The sequence below is a fragment of the Syngnathus floridae genome, chromosome 4 (assembly GCF_059516105.1).
Source record: "Syngnathus floridae isolate MCC-2025c chromosome 4, RoL_Sflo_1.0, whole genome shotgun sequence".
Classification (NCBI taxonomy): domain Eukaryota; kingdom Metazoa; phylum Chordata; class Actinopteri; order Syngnathiformes; family Syngnathidae; genus Syngnathus; species Syngnathus floridae.
Genome location: NC_142416.1, coordinates 3,282,170 through 3,296,029, shown reverse-complemented (window position 1 = coordinate 3,296,029; position 13,860 = coordinate 3,282,170). Strand labels below are relative to the sequence as shown.

Below are 13,860 nucleotides of genomic sequence, written 5' to 3'. Positions count from 1 at the left end.
GCCTTATATGTAGATGAAAGACTAAAATACTGGATTGTCAACTGTATGACTGCTGCCATTAAGGATATATGTGAATGTATTACCATAGAGATCAACATGGAAAAAAGGAAAAATCAGCTGTGTTTATAGAGCTCCTAGCTTCAGTATAGATACATTCAAGGAAATAATGGAAAATAACTTTACAAACATTGAGCAGAAGGTCGCTTTTATTTGTGGTGATTACAACATAGACCTATTAAATCCTAATAATTTACCAGCCATTGATGAATTCACTGCTACAATGTACAGTAAGGACCTTTATCCGACCATTACAAAACCCAGCAGAATAACAATCAGCTACAATTATCGATAACGTATTTACTAATAACTTGAAAGTCAACATTATAAGTGGACTACTAATAAATGTAATAAGTGACCATCTGCCAGTGTTTGTTATTTATGACTGTGATTATAAAAGGCATAAGAAGGAAAACTTACTAAGACAGAGGAGAGTAAGAGCGGAGGATACCCGTGAAGTATTGAGATCTGAACTGCTGAGGTAGGATTGGCGAAAAGTATACGAAGCAATGGATGTTGACTCCGCTTATGACTCTTTCTTGAAAACGTTTATGACCATATATGACAGAAGCTGGCCAATGCAACAAAGTAAATATACAACTGAAAATATTGACAAACCATGGATCACAAAGGGACTATCAAATGCCTGTAAAAAAAGAACACCTTGTATAAGCAATTCATAAAACATAGAACTAGAGATAAAGAAATCAATTATAAAATATATAAAAACAAACTAACTGCTATACTAAGAAAATGGAAGAAGGATTATTATAATAGAGCGCTAGAACAAAAATACCTTTACCAACTATAGGCCATTTTCACTACTCTCCCAGTTTTCCAAGATTCTCGAGAAACTCTTTGTTGTACGATTGGACAGCTTCATTGATAAACATAAATTGCTCACAGACAGTCAGTATGGCTTCAGAACCAACAGGTCAACTGCCATGGCTTTAGTGGACTTAGTGGAAAAACTAACAAGTGTCATTGATTATAAGAAATGTGCAGTGGGTGTTTTTATTGATCTGAAAAAAAGCCTTCGACACAATAAATCATGATATACTATTGCAAAAACTTGAAAGGTACCAGAGGGGTGGGGCTACACTGGTTAAAAAGTAACACTGAAAACAGAAAACAGTTTGTGCAGGTGGGCGAAATAAAATCCTCTCTTTTAGATATAACTTGCGGTGTACCACAAAGGTCGATATTGAGACCAAACTGATTCATATTATACATAAACCAGCCAGCTCAGTGGCCTAGTGGTAGAGTGTCCGCCCTGAGACTGGAAGGTTGTGGGTTCAAACACCGGCCGGGTCATACCAAAGACTATAAAAATGGGACCCATTGCCTCCCTGCTTGGCACTCAGCATTAAGGGTTGGAATTAGGGGGTTAGATCACCAAATGATTCCCGGGCACGGCACCGCTGCGGCTCACTGCTCCCCTCTCCCCCAGGGGATGGATCAAAATCACACGGGAATGGGTTAAATGCAGAGGACAAATTTCACCACACCCAGATGTGTGTGTGACGATCATTGAGACTTTTATTTTTTAAACGAAATCTGCAATGTCTCAAAAATTCTGAAATATGTCATTTTTGCTGATGACACAATCATCTTCTGTATAGGTAATGATCTCCAGCAGCTGTCAGAAGCTGTTACAGCAGAATTGGGGAAGCTTAAGTTGCGGTTCGACGCAAACAAACTATCCTTAAACTTAAAAAAGACCAAATTCATGGTCTTTAGTAAAAGAAATAAACACCCAAATACTTCTGTAAAATTAATGATCGTTAGTGTTAAATTGGAAAGAGTATTTGAGAATACATTTTTAGGAGTGATAATCGACCACAACTTAAACTGGAAACCACATATCAAGCATATCAAATCCAAGCTGGCAAGTACTGTGGGGATTTCATGTAAAACAAGACATATTCTTAACAACAAATCACTGCAAACACTGCACTGTACACTCCTTTTACCATATCTGAATTATTGTGTCGAAGTATGGGGAAACACCTACAGGAGCAACCTACAGACAATATACAACATGCAAAAGAGAGCAATACGGATAGTAAATAAGGTAGGATATGATGAACACTCAAATTCACTGTTTCTAAAAGCAGTCATTAAATTTTTGTGATCTGGTGGAATCAAAAACTGCTCAATTTTTGTTTAAAGCACTTCAAAATTCACTCCCTGAAAATATTCAAAGATTGTTTAGTGAGAAAGAAGGGGGGATATGAGCTCAGAGGCAGATTGAACCTCAAACAACCGATTGCTCATAGCACTCTGAAGAGCATGTGTTTGTCTGTCTGTGGGGTGAAACTGTGGAACAAATTGCCAGCAGAGATCAAGGAATGTAAAAATCTTGTCCAGTTAAATAAAAAGTACACAAATTTTATTCTAGAGAAGTACAAATATGATGGTAGATAAATCAGGACCTATGGGAAATTTTGTATTTCTATTATTTGTGTATGTGTATAGGTGGTAGGTGGCATGTATATGGGCATGTATGTATATATATGAACATATGCACTAGGTGTTGTAAATATATACATGTGTGTATTTAGATGTATGCATGTCTACTGCATATGCCTACATGTAATACTTAAAGGTAAACAGGTTAGGGCATTTACCGTATTTTTCAGACTAAAAGTCGCTCGGAATATAGGTCGCATTAGCCATAAAATGCACAATAACGTGAAAAAAAAAACATATATAAGTCGCTCCAGAGTATATGTCGCATTTTGGGGGAAATTTATTCGACACCAAGAACAGACATGAACGAGCAACAACAGGCTGAACGATAGGTATGCTAACATGACAAACACAAACTAAGAGCTGAGAACGGGCCTGACGTAACATTCAGAGTTATTCAAATAGCTATTACATAAATAACACGTTTATAAAACTATCTGTGTCACTCCAATTCATTAAATCCATAGATCGTCCTTTATGTCAACAATGCCGGCCAGATGCGCGCCGCTGATGGCGGTTGCACTTCAAAATATTCCACAGGCCCATATAACGATATATAAATTATATATCAAATAACTATTATATAAGCAATAATATTATCAAACCATCTGTCATTCCAAATCATTAAATCCATCGATCAAATTCCTCGTCCTTTGTCAACAACGCCGCGCGTGCGCCCTGATGTCAGCCTCGTCGTTATTCCACAGATCTAGTATATAACTATATTGTAGCGTTAACAAAGTACAAGGAAAGAAGTGGGTTTGGTAAACGGCTCTTTAGTTAACAAAACAAGAGTTCAACGAGCCAACAACTACAATAGTTCACCGCCACACGGCCCCAAGCACCGGCGTGGACTTCCAGGCGTGTGGCGGCGTGGACTTCCATCCCCGGAGGTAGCACTTCCAGCCATGGAGGTGGAAGAGAGCTCCATAGAATAGGACCGGGCGTGCATAAAAGCCACGTCCGAGCCCCATCCACCGTCCCAGGACAGCCACCTGGCCAAGCGCCGGCCCCCGACTTCCATCCACGGAGGTGAAAGAGAGCTCCGTAGAGTAGGACTGTGCGTAAAAGCCATAATAGTTTTTCAAACCTTCTGTGTCACTCCAAATCATTAAATCCTTCAAACTCTTCATCCTCCCTGTCACTTACAAACAAAGCCGTTAATGATGCCGGTAGTACGTGGGGCCCTTCGTCATCTTCGTCATCCCGTGATCGAATCTTTGTCCTTTATGTAAATAACCGCTGCGCCACTGACGTCACTTGAAATTCAAATTACAGTAATCCCTTGCTACATCGCAGTTCGTTCATCGCGGTTTCACTTTTTTTATTTTTTTATATTTTTTATTTTGAAAATTTGTGAAAAAATTCACATATAAGTCGCTCCTCGGTATGAGTCGGCCCCCCCCACCCAAACTATGAAAAAAAATGCGACTTATAGTCCGAAATAACGGTACAAGCTATTTAGCTTCAGCCTTAACTCTTTCACTCAGACTTTTGAACTTTGAGCTTTAGGGCTCTTTTCGTTTTGTTTTGATTCTGTGTTATTATTTTTGTATTCGGTTTCTGCAGACATTTTCGTACTGAATAGGATGTATATATTTTGCTGATTGAAAGAAACGAAAATAAAAAATAAAAAAAAACTAATGCGTACAAGCCCCCTAGTGCCAACTGGGATCTGCAGGTCCTACCCACACTACCCCACCCTGCCATCTATGTGGGAGATTTCAATAGCCACCACCCTGACTGGGGATACCCAGCAGCAAATAGCGATGGAGAGGCACTTTCAGACTGGGCAACTAGAAATGACTATGCTCTGATACACGATCCCAAACAAAGAGGAACCTTCCACTCCATCAGGTGGAAGAAAGACTACTCTCCTGACCTGTGTTGGGTCAGCTCTTTGAATGGAACGCTATCCTGCTCAGATCCTCATCCTTGACGACTTTCCACACAGTCAACACCGGCCCTTGCTCATACACGTTGGCCTTTAGCTCCCAGTCATAAACAGCACAAGGAAGATGCGTTGGAACTTCCACAAAGCCTACTGGAAGAAATACAGTGAAACTCTGGATAGGAGTGCTGTCACCATCCCACTCCACACCATCACTGTAGATGAAGCCTACGACCCCTTCTGCAGCGCTATCTACAAATCTGCCCACTCAGCCATGCCACGAGGCTACCGACCCCTGTACGTCCCATGCCTGGACGAAGAAAGCGCTGAACTCCTACAAGCCTACAAAACAGCAAGTGACCCTGAGATAGCAGACCATCTCATTGAATCGCTAACGACAGCTCGGCGAAGGAAATGGGAGGAGACAGTAACTGACCAGAACTCTACACACTCTAGCAGGAATTGCTGGAGACTCATCCGCCGTCTAGGAGCCCCCTAGCCAAAACCGAGCATCCGTCACACCCAATCAAGTTGCATCCCACCTACTAGCTATTGCAAAAGCAACTCAAGACAAACCCACCAAAAGAGCAGTTTCATCTGAGCTAAATAAACACCAACAAGTGCTCAGAGAGGATAGAATTCCCGAGCCTTTTGAGGTTGCTGAACTGGAGAAAGTCCTGAAGGGCCTGAAATGTGGAAAGGCAGCAGGATATGACAACAGCTCTCCAGAGTTCATGAAACACCTTGGCCCCCGAGCCCAAACCTGGCTGACACAATTCTACACTAGGATTGTAAAAACAAACTCGATCCTAAAGAAATGACGGACAGCAAAAGATATTGCCATACCAAAACATGGCAAAGACCACAAACTGCCAGCCAGCTACCGCCCAATCTCCCTACTCTTCCTTTCGAAATCTTAGAATTACTAATTCTACAACGTATTTCGCCAGGAGTAGAGGAACTTCTTTATGTGGATCAGGCTGGTTTCCGCAAGGACTGCAGCACAGGAGAACAAGTACTGGGCCTATCCACCTTCATCGAAAATGGTTTCAAGAGCAGACTGAAGACAGTGACTGTGTTTCCCGATCTCACAGCCTCCTACTCAAACTCACAAAAGCGCTCCCTGCCAAGGCAACGGCAATAATACAAACACACCAACCAGCTCATGCTCCTTTCCAGCCAGAGAGGTGACATTCCATGTCCCAAAAGCCAGCTTCTGCAGCCGGGGATCAGACCGCCAAGGTCGCCCTTGGCCACCGCCCAGCTCACTACGCACCCGACCCCTTTGGTCCCTCCCACAGTGGGTGAGCCCATGGGAAGGGGGACCCACCTTCTCTTTTCGGCTGTGCTCGGCCGGGCCCCATGGGCAAAGGCCAGACGCTCGCCTTCGAGCCCCACACAGGCAAGGGAAAATTAGGTCCATATTTTGTATTCTTCATAAGGGATCTTTTGAGGCGTGCTTCGTCTGGCCCCTCACATAGAACCCTTTTGCCATGGGTGACCCTACCAGGGGCAAGAAGCCCCAGACAACATAGTTCTTAGGACCATAGGGACACGCAAACCCCTCGACCATGATAAGATGACGACTCAGCAAAAAATATATATTTTTAAAATTTTGAAACATTACATAGGTAATTTATATAAAGATTAAACAGTTTGGGATCAAAACCGACTCCTGGGGGACACCACAGGGAATGGTCAAACATGAAGACGTGCAGCTTGGACCTGGGTTTATTGCAGGGAAGGGGGGTAGTGGAGAACAAAGACATGGGCAGGGCAGATATTCACGGACAGCGGGCAGAGAACAGGTCCACTCGGTCCAGGAACAGAGACATGTAGCAGGTACTGACCGTGAGCCTACACACAAGAGCGGCGAGAGCGGGGGGACAGGAGCAGCAGGAGCAGAAACAAACAGGAATTAACACTCGAGCAGGGTTTAAATACAATGGTAAACTAGACAATGCAATTTCTGGAGAAATTGCATGTGAAGGCGAAGAACTGAATTGGGGAATGTTGCAGAATGATGTTGGAACGGGTTGAATTAGTTGAAAAATTTTGAAATTAGAAGGGAAAAACTAAACTGTAAAATTTGGCGTGAATTTCAAAATTGAAAATTTGGAATTTTTGGTAAGTGGGAAGTTGTGGAATAGGTAGGCAAAAGATGAACGTTTGAAAGTTGGAACAGGATGAATTGGTTGAATAATGTAGAAATTAGAAGGGAAAAACGAAATTTTGGAAAATTTGGCGTGACTTTCAAAATTAAAAATTTGGAATTTTTGGTAAGTGGGAAGTTGTGGAATAGTTAGGCAAAAGATGAACAGTTTAAAGTTGGAATGGGTTGAATCGGTTGAAAAATGTAGAAATTAGAGGTGACAAACAGAAATTTGCGGAAATTTTAAACGTGAAAACATGACATGTTTTAATCTGGCAAATTCGGGAATGTTGAAAATCTTCCCCAGTGTGATTTGTATGCGCTGAATGATGTGAATTTCAAACTGGAACGACATAAATGTGAAACGTTGAATGTGCCGTTAAAAATGAATGGGGAAAAATTTGCCGTAAATTTGCCGTAAATTTGCGAATTTTGTGAAAACATTTTTTTTTTTTTTTTTTGAATGAAACAAATGCCGGCACCCCTCACGTGAATTTTTGGAATATGTCGAAATTGGAATGGGTGAATCGGATCAATTATGTTGAAGTAGTGGAAGGACAAAAAAGTGAGGAGAATAAAATAGAAGAAGAATAAAGTGAATGGTGTAGAATAACATAAGTGTGAAGGCCTTCTTGCTGTGATTTAGTTTCCCACAGGCGAGAATGGTCCATAATACCGCTCATTTTTACTTTTCCTCAACTGATTGTTTACAGCCATTTCTTTCGACTTTTCCTCTTTTGTGGTATAATGAACTGCAAATGCAGTTTCAAATTCTTCCGAGCATTACAGCCTGCAAAACAGCAACTTTAAGCCATTATGAAGTAATTAAATAAAAAATAGCAGAATTCAAAGCGTTTGACAAACGTGTGCCCCCCTCTCAAAATGGCGCCAATTGCAATAGTAATTATGTACTAGTCAGTTTTCCAAAATATGTCATTTGTCAAATTTCTCTATTTTATTTCATTGTTTGTATTTTATTACCCTTCTATGCACCAAACAGAGCAAAAAACAAATGTTTTTCTTCACAGGTTCTGTAGCTCCAGTAATGGAAGCTGCCATGGGGATTAGGTCACCTCCAGTAAATGCATGTGGTCAAGCAAGCATCAACCGAAAGACCACTTTTCCCAAAGCTTTAAGGCTCAAGAGCAATGACAAGGCACGGGATGGCCAAATTGTGGGACAAGGAAGGTTGGTGTTTTGAGATTAAACTTTCATTTAGGTGCAGAAATGTTTCATGATGAAATGTGGAGCTTGTACTTAATTTGATGCTGAATGGAATGTTGCATTCTGTGCTCAACTAGAAGTGTTAAAAAAACGTATCTGAATTGAAAAACTGGTTTTGATTTGGTAAATGTGAGTGTATTGAATCAAAAATAATTGTTAGACTATAAGGTATATTGATATACGTATGTTCTTATTCGAAAGATTTATTTAAAGTAAGGGTGACTTTTTTCATTACTTACTGACAAGTTCATTCATGTTGAAATAGCCAAAGCCATAAAAAAAACAATAACTCCTGAATAAATACTGCAGGTAATTACACATAGCAATAAAACAAATGGATTATATAAGAGCTGTAAAAAGAAATGAATTACAAATAAATAATCAATAAAGGGTTTTTATTGTCCCTGTACCTAAGAGACACATAGAGATACGTACGGAATGTAACTTACTGTAACTTACATTATGTAAATGTCAAACTAACTTAGCTTTTTCTTTTAAAATTATTTATATTTATATTTTCTATTTTTCAGTTTTTTTAATGCATCTTACATAACGTTAACTTAAAGGGCTAGGGACATCCCTTTTTTTTTCAATTAGAACGGAATTTGATAGAATGTATAAAGTGAACACATTTGCCGCATTGGAAATTAAAAATGGACACCGATTACTAAGAATAAAGCTGAAATGAAATGCCAGTTTATCGATCGGGTCCCGCACGAAGCCAAACTGGCGGCGCCATTACTGTGACGTCACAAGTTGTACATCTGCATGTCAACAAAACCAAACAACATGGCAGATGATAGCGACAGCTCCGTTTCTAGCGGCAATATTAGCATCATTTTATCCGATTCAGAAACCTCTTTTGACGCAGAATATGATGAATCTAGCAGTTTACTTGGGCTGAGCTGAGCACATTTTCTGAATTGTGCCCCTCCCGTCACTCTGGTTAGGTTGGCATAGTAAAATGTTGAATCTAATATTTGATCTAATTTCACATCGTATGGGAAGAAATTCGTAGGTTTAAGCAATCGTATGTAGAGGTTTTGACATATATATATATATATATATATATATATATATATATATATATATATATATATATATATATATATATATATATATACCGGCAAATACGGTATATGTATATATATATATATATATATATATATATATATATACATATACCGTATTTGCCGGTAATACGGCAAATACGGTATATGTATATATATATATATATATATATATATATATACATATACCGTATTTGCCGGTGTATAAGTCGACTCGGTGTATAAGTCGACCCCCTAAAATTCAACGGGAATTTACGATTTTATGATATATCCTTTGTATAAGTCGAGCTCAATTGTTGCATTATATTAAACTTCAAAATTCAATCAGAACTATGCGAAATTTATTGACGAAATGTGTTCAAATTCGCGAGTTTGTAGCGAGCAATCTATACGCCATTTTAAATATTATTTACTTCATGACCCTGTGATATTACGCGCCGAGAGAGACTAACAACAATGAACACTAACAATGAAAAGCGTTTGGCGAATATTTTCTAAGTGCCAACGGCTCTTGCGGCATAAAGAGTCCGCCTCGGCTGGTTCCCCATGTCGGCCAGAACAAGTGAAAATTCGGCCTCTTCCCCTGGAAGTCTGGCCAAGTTTGGAGAATATTTTCTAAGTGCCAACGACTCAACCGCCGTAAAGTGTCTGCCTCGGCTGGTTCCCCATGTCGGCCACCACAAGTGAAAATTCGGCCTCTTCCCCTGGAAGTCTGGCCAAGTTTGGCAAATATTTCCAAAGTGCGAACGACTCAACCGCCGTAAAGTGTCCGCCTTGGCTGGTTCCTCGTGTCGGCCACCACAAGTGAAAATTCGGCCTCTTCCCCTGGAAGTCCGGCCAAGTTTGGCGAATATTTTCTAAGTGCCAACGACTCAACCGTCGTAAAGTGTCCGCCTCGGCTGGTTCCCCATGTCGGCCACCACAAGTGAAAATTCGGCCTCTTCCCCTGGAAGTCCGGCCAAGTTTGGCGAATATTTTCTAAGTGCCAACGACTCAACCGCCGTAAAGTGTCTGCCTCGGCTGGTTCCTCCGGTTGGCCAGAACAAGTGAAAATTCGGCCTCTTCCCCTGGAAGTCCGACCAAGTTTGGCGAATATTTTCTAAGTGCCAACGACTCAACTACCGTAAAGTGTCAGCCTCGGCTGGTTCCTCCGGTCGGCCAGAACAAGTGACAATTCGGCCTCTTCCCCTGGAAGTCTGGCCAAGTTTGGCGAATATTTTCTAAGTGCCAACGACATTCATTTAGACATGGCGATTGAATGTTTACGTACCGGTAGTTATTGTCGTTGCTTAACGCGCGATGACTCGCACATTCGCTCAATACCCAGTACTTCCCCCGAGCAGTCATCGCCGCTGCCTGGCTTTCGATGTCCGTTATTGAAGTGAGAATATTTGAAATTGTTGCTGAGGATGCGTGTTAATGCGACGAACGCATATAATGATTCAGTTTCTCGCTGTTTGATGAGCCTGACGGACGCACACCCACGCACAATGAGATGCATGAGAAACGGCCTTGGTTACCATCACATTTGAAGCGATGAATACGAAGTTAAATTTTATGACTCGGTGTATAAGTCGAGGTCGATTTTTTTCGGTCGATTTTGGATCGAAAAAGGTCGACTAATACACCGGCAAATACGGTATATATATATATATATATATATATATACACATATACGTATATGTAAAAAATTATATGTATATAAATTTTTTTTTAGTGTGTAGATTGGAACAACCTCAATCAGTCAAAGAATGTGGAAATTAGACAGGGAAAATTGAATGAGTTCAAATACTATTAATGGACCGATTTGAATCAGTCACTGGATGTAGAACTTAGAGGGGGAAAACTGAATGAGTCAAAATATTTGTGGGTCTTGTAATGGGGGCAATGTAGAATTTTTGGTGAGGGAGAATTCTCAGAATCAGGAGGCATGAGCTAAATAGTTTAAAATGGAACGATTTGAATCACTCAAGAATTGTAAAAATTAGAGGGGAAAAACTGAATGAGTCTAAATACTTGTGGGTCTTGTAATGGGGAGAATGTTGAATTTTCAATACGGGAGAATTATTGGAATCAGTAGGCATAAACTGAATAGTTTACAGGTGGAACGGTTTGAATCAGCCAGAAATGTAGAAATTAGAGGGGAAAGACTGAATCAGTCCAAATACTTGTGGGTTTTGTAATGGAGAGAATGTAGAATGTTTGGTAAGGGCGAATTCTTGGATTCAGTACGCATAAGCTGAATAATTTAAAGCTGGAACAGTTCGGAACAGTCAAAAAATGTATAAATTGGATGGGCAAAACTGAATTTTTAATAAAATTAAATATTTTCTGGATATTTTGAAGTGGAAATAAACATTTTGATTTTTGTTTTTCTCCTAGCTGGTCAACCAGATCTACTTAAAACTTGCATCATGTTTAAGACAAAGTTTGTGAGTTCTCTTGAAACGATGTTGCCGTGGCAATGCTATGTTTCTCAAGAAAACGTTAAGTTTGAGGGTCTAACCGTGCACACAAACTTGTGAAATACTGCACACGCACCAGGGCAGGCAAAATCATAAATATGTCATCAGTTTATGGTGCGATGTTTTAATTGAATGAAGCAGAACTGTCTCGGAGGCGAATAATTTGAAAGCCAGTCACTCTTATCTCAGACACCATAGTAGTAGTATATTATGCAATTGAAGGAATACGGTTTACTAACAATATTGTTGGGTTTGCATTCATTTATGGTGAGAGCTTTATTTAATGGAGACATTAATTGGTTGAGAATTGGTATGTGATCAGACTCTTCAAATGTTATTTTCCAGGCCAAGTCATCATGGCAACCAGGGCTCTGTAGATCAGTTGCCATCTTCAGATGAAGGGAAACCCTCCACTTCTGTCTCTGCTGCAGTGTCAACTCCATCCTTGCTGTCCCTATCATCTTTTCAGGATGTGGATGAGAGTGGAGGGAAGAAGGAAGTTTGGGTCTCTGTTTTCAGATACCTTAACAAAGCTGAGTTGCTCAAATGCATGAGCGTCTGCAAGGCCTGGTATAAGTGGTATGTCCTACATAAATGTGTTCCTCTGAAGTAGAGGTGAGTGGTAGAGATGTATATTCAATATAAGGTATGAATTTGGACAAAGACAAATCTGGATCCTACTGGCATATCACGGTAATGCATGTTGTTTGATATCCCCCGCTATGTGCACTTCTCAGCGTGACAGTGACATCAATGTATGGCCAGCCACAAGAGAAAGTGGGGGGGGGGGGGGGGGGGGAAACATCATTGAAATAATATATGTTTGTCGTTATACTTGCATCAAAAATTTTTAACTTCTGCAAGCAGCGTTGTCACAAAAACAAAGGGGAGACACCGAGAAAATGTGCTATTTGCGAAGCTATCTAAATGAGGTCACAAATTAACGAAATAAATGATTTTGTAATATAGTACATTGGTGTGACTTGAACCACATTACAGGGGAGAGTAAGTAACTAGGAACACAAATGACCCAGCAACCTAATGAGTGAGGGATCCTAGAGGGAAAAATTACGTAAAGAAAGCTACACACAGCCACCGTAAACTTGAAACGAAGTTGGAACGTCACCAGTGTTTATTTTAGCTGAGAGGAGTATACATATTACACTAATATAATAAATATTTAAAATATAAAAACATTTAACAGTACCACATTAGAGATATTTTTTCAGCAACAATATTGGATAGAGGCAAAAAAAAAAAACATCTTGCATATCCAATCCGATAAACATTGTTATTTGAGTGTTGAGTTAATTATGTTTGAGATCTGATTAAAGAAATCAGAAAAGGACTTGCTACAGCCTAAAAGGGAAGAGGTAAAAGCTAATTAATACACAGACACAAATATTTTAATGATTTATCGAAAACTAAATTGAAAGCCTGATTTCAGTGTTTTCATTTAAAATATCAGCTGCACCAGGGAGTGCTAACTTTTAATTCCGACTTGATATTTGCATACCAAATATTAACCTAATTAACATTAGTTTCATCATTATCAATTTAGCTCCTCAAATAGACTGAATGATGAAAAGCACTGTATACATTAGTGAATAATTTCTTACATTGTTATTAATAAAAAAAATGTAACCTTATTTTTATTTCGTGATATTTAATGTTACTGTTATATACATTTGTGGCCATGTTGCCCAGCCTTTTTCTGACGTGTTAAAGAGGTCCTAAAATTACTATTTTTTTTTTGATGCAGGAGCTTTGATAAGCACCTATGGAGCCATCTGGATCTGAGTCGATTCAACCCCCTTAGCAACCAGGCCTTGGCAGGTATAATAAAACATCAGCCCACCTCTTTGGACCTCTCATGGACACCCTTGGCCAAAAGACAGCTCAACTGTCTTCTAACCAGGCTTCCAGGTAAAGATACTGTATCTCTATAAAGTGATCTCTCGTTTATTGTGCAATAAACAAAGCTCTGTGAAATAGAAGCGGTATATGTATTATTTATTGTATTATTTATGAATTTACACACCATTGTCTAGAAATTTACAAAAAAACTTGCCAGCAGCCGCAATTATTCGGCGCTCAATGGAATATGGGTTTTCAGAATTATACTTGAAATGACGTGTTGCAATTTCGTCTTGTACATTACAAGCTGGACCCAGGACAAGAAAAGGGATCAACTGCCTTTTTGGCCAAGCACATCCTAACATTGATTCACAGATTATTTTGCCCATTCCTTTTAAAGATTCACTCTCTGTCTTACTTTAGGTCTTCGAGAGTTAAGGCTTGCTGGCTTGTCCTGGTCATGCCTGTCAGCATTGGTCTCCTCAACTCTTCCCTCTCTTCGACTACTGGATCTGCGTTGGTGTGAAGGCATTAAAGATACCCAATTTCTAGAGCTCCTCTCCTATCATGGTCAGATTCAACACAAATGAGAATTCGTGCAAATTCTCTACATTTATTCACGTTGACCCCCCTAACCTCCCCCCCCCCACACACACACACACTCTCCCTCTC

The 13,860-nt window shown here is 39.9% G+C and overlaps 1 protein-coding gene across 5 annotated transcripts in view; it reads left to right on the top strand.

The window, feature by feature from the left end:
• LOC148398589 (lysine-specific demethylase 2A-like) overlaps positions 1–13,860 on the top strand; it is a 170,199-nt gene that overhangs the window by 137,199 nt on the left and 19,140 nt on the right. For all 5 annotated transcript variants that reach the window (XM_088372317.1, XM_088372320.1, XM_088372319.1 and 2 more), the window contains 4 exons: positions 7,601–7,760; positions 11,677–11,910; positions 13,094–13,257; positions 13,612–13,758. In XM_088372317.1, coding sequence (XP_088228443.1) covers positions 7,601–7,760; positions 11,677–11,910; positions 13,094–13,257; positions 13,612–13,758 — 705 coding nt within the window. The remainder of the gene's footprint in view (positions 1–7,600; positions 7,761–11,676; positions 11,911–13,093; positions 13,258–13,611; positions 13,759–13,860) is intronic.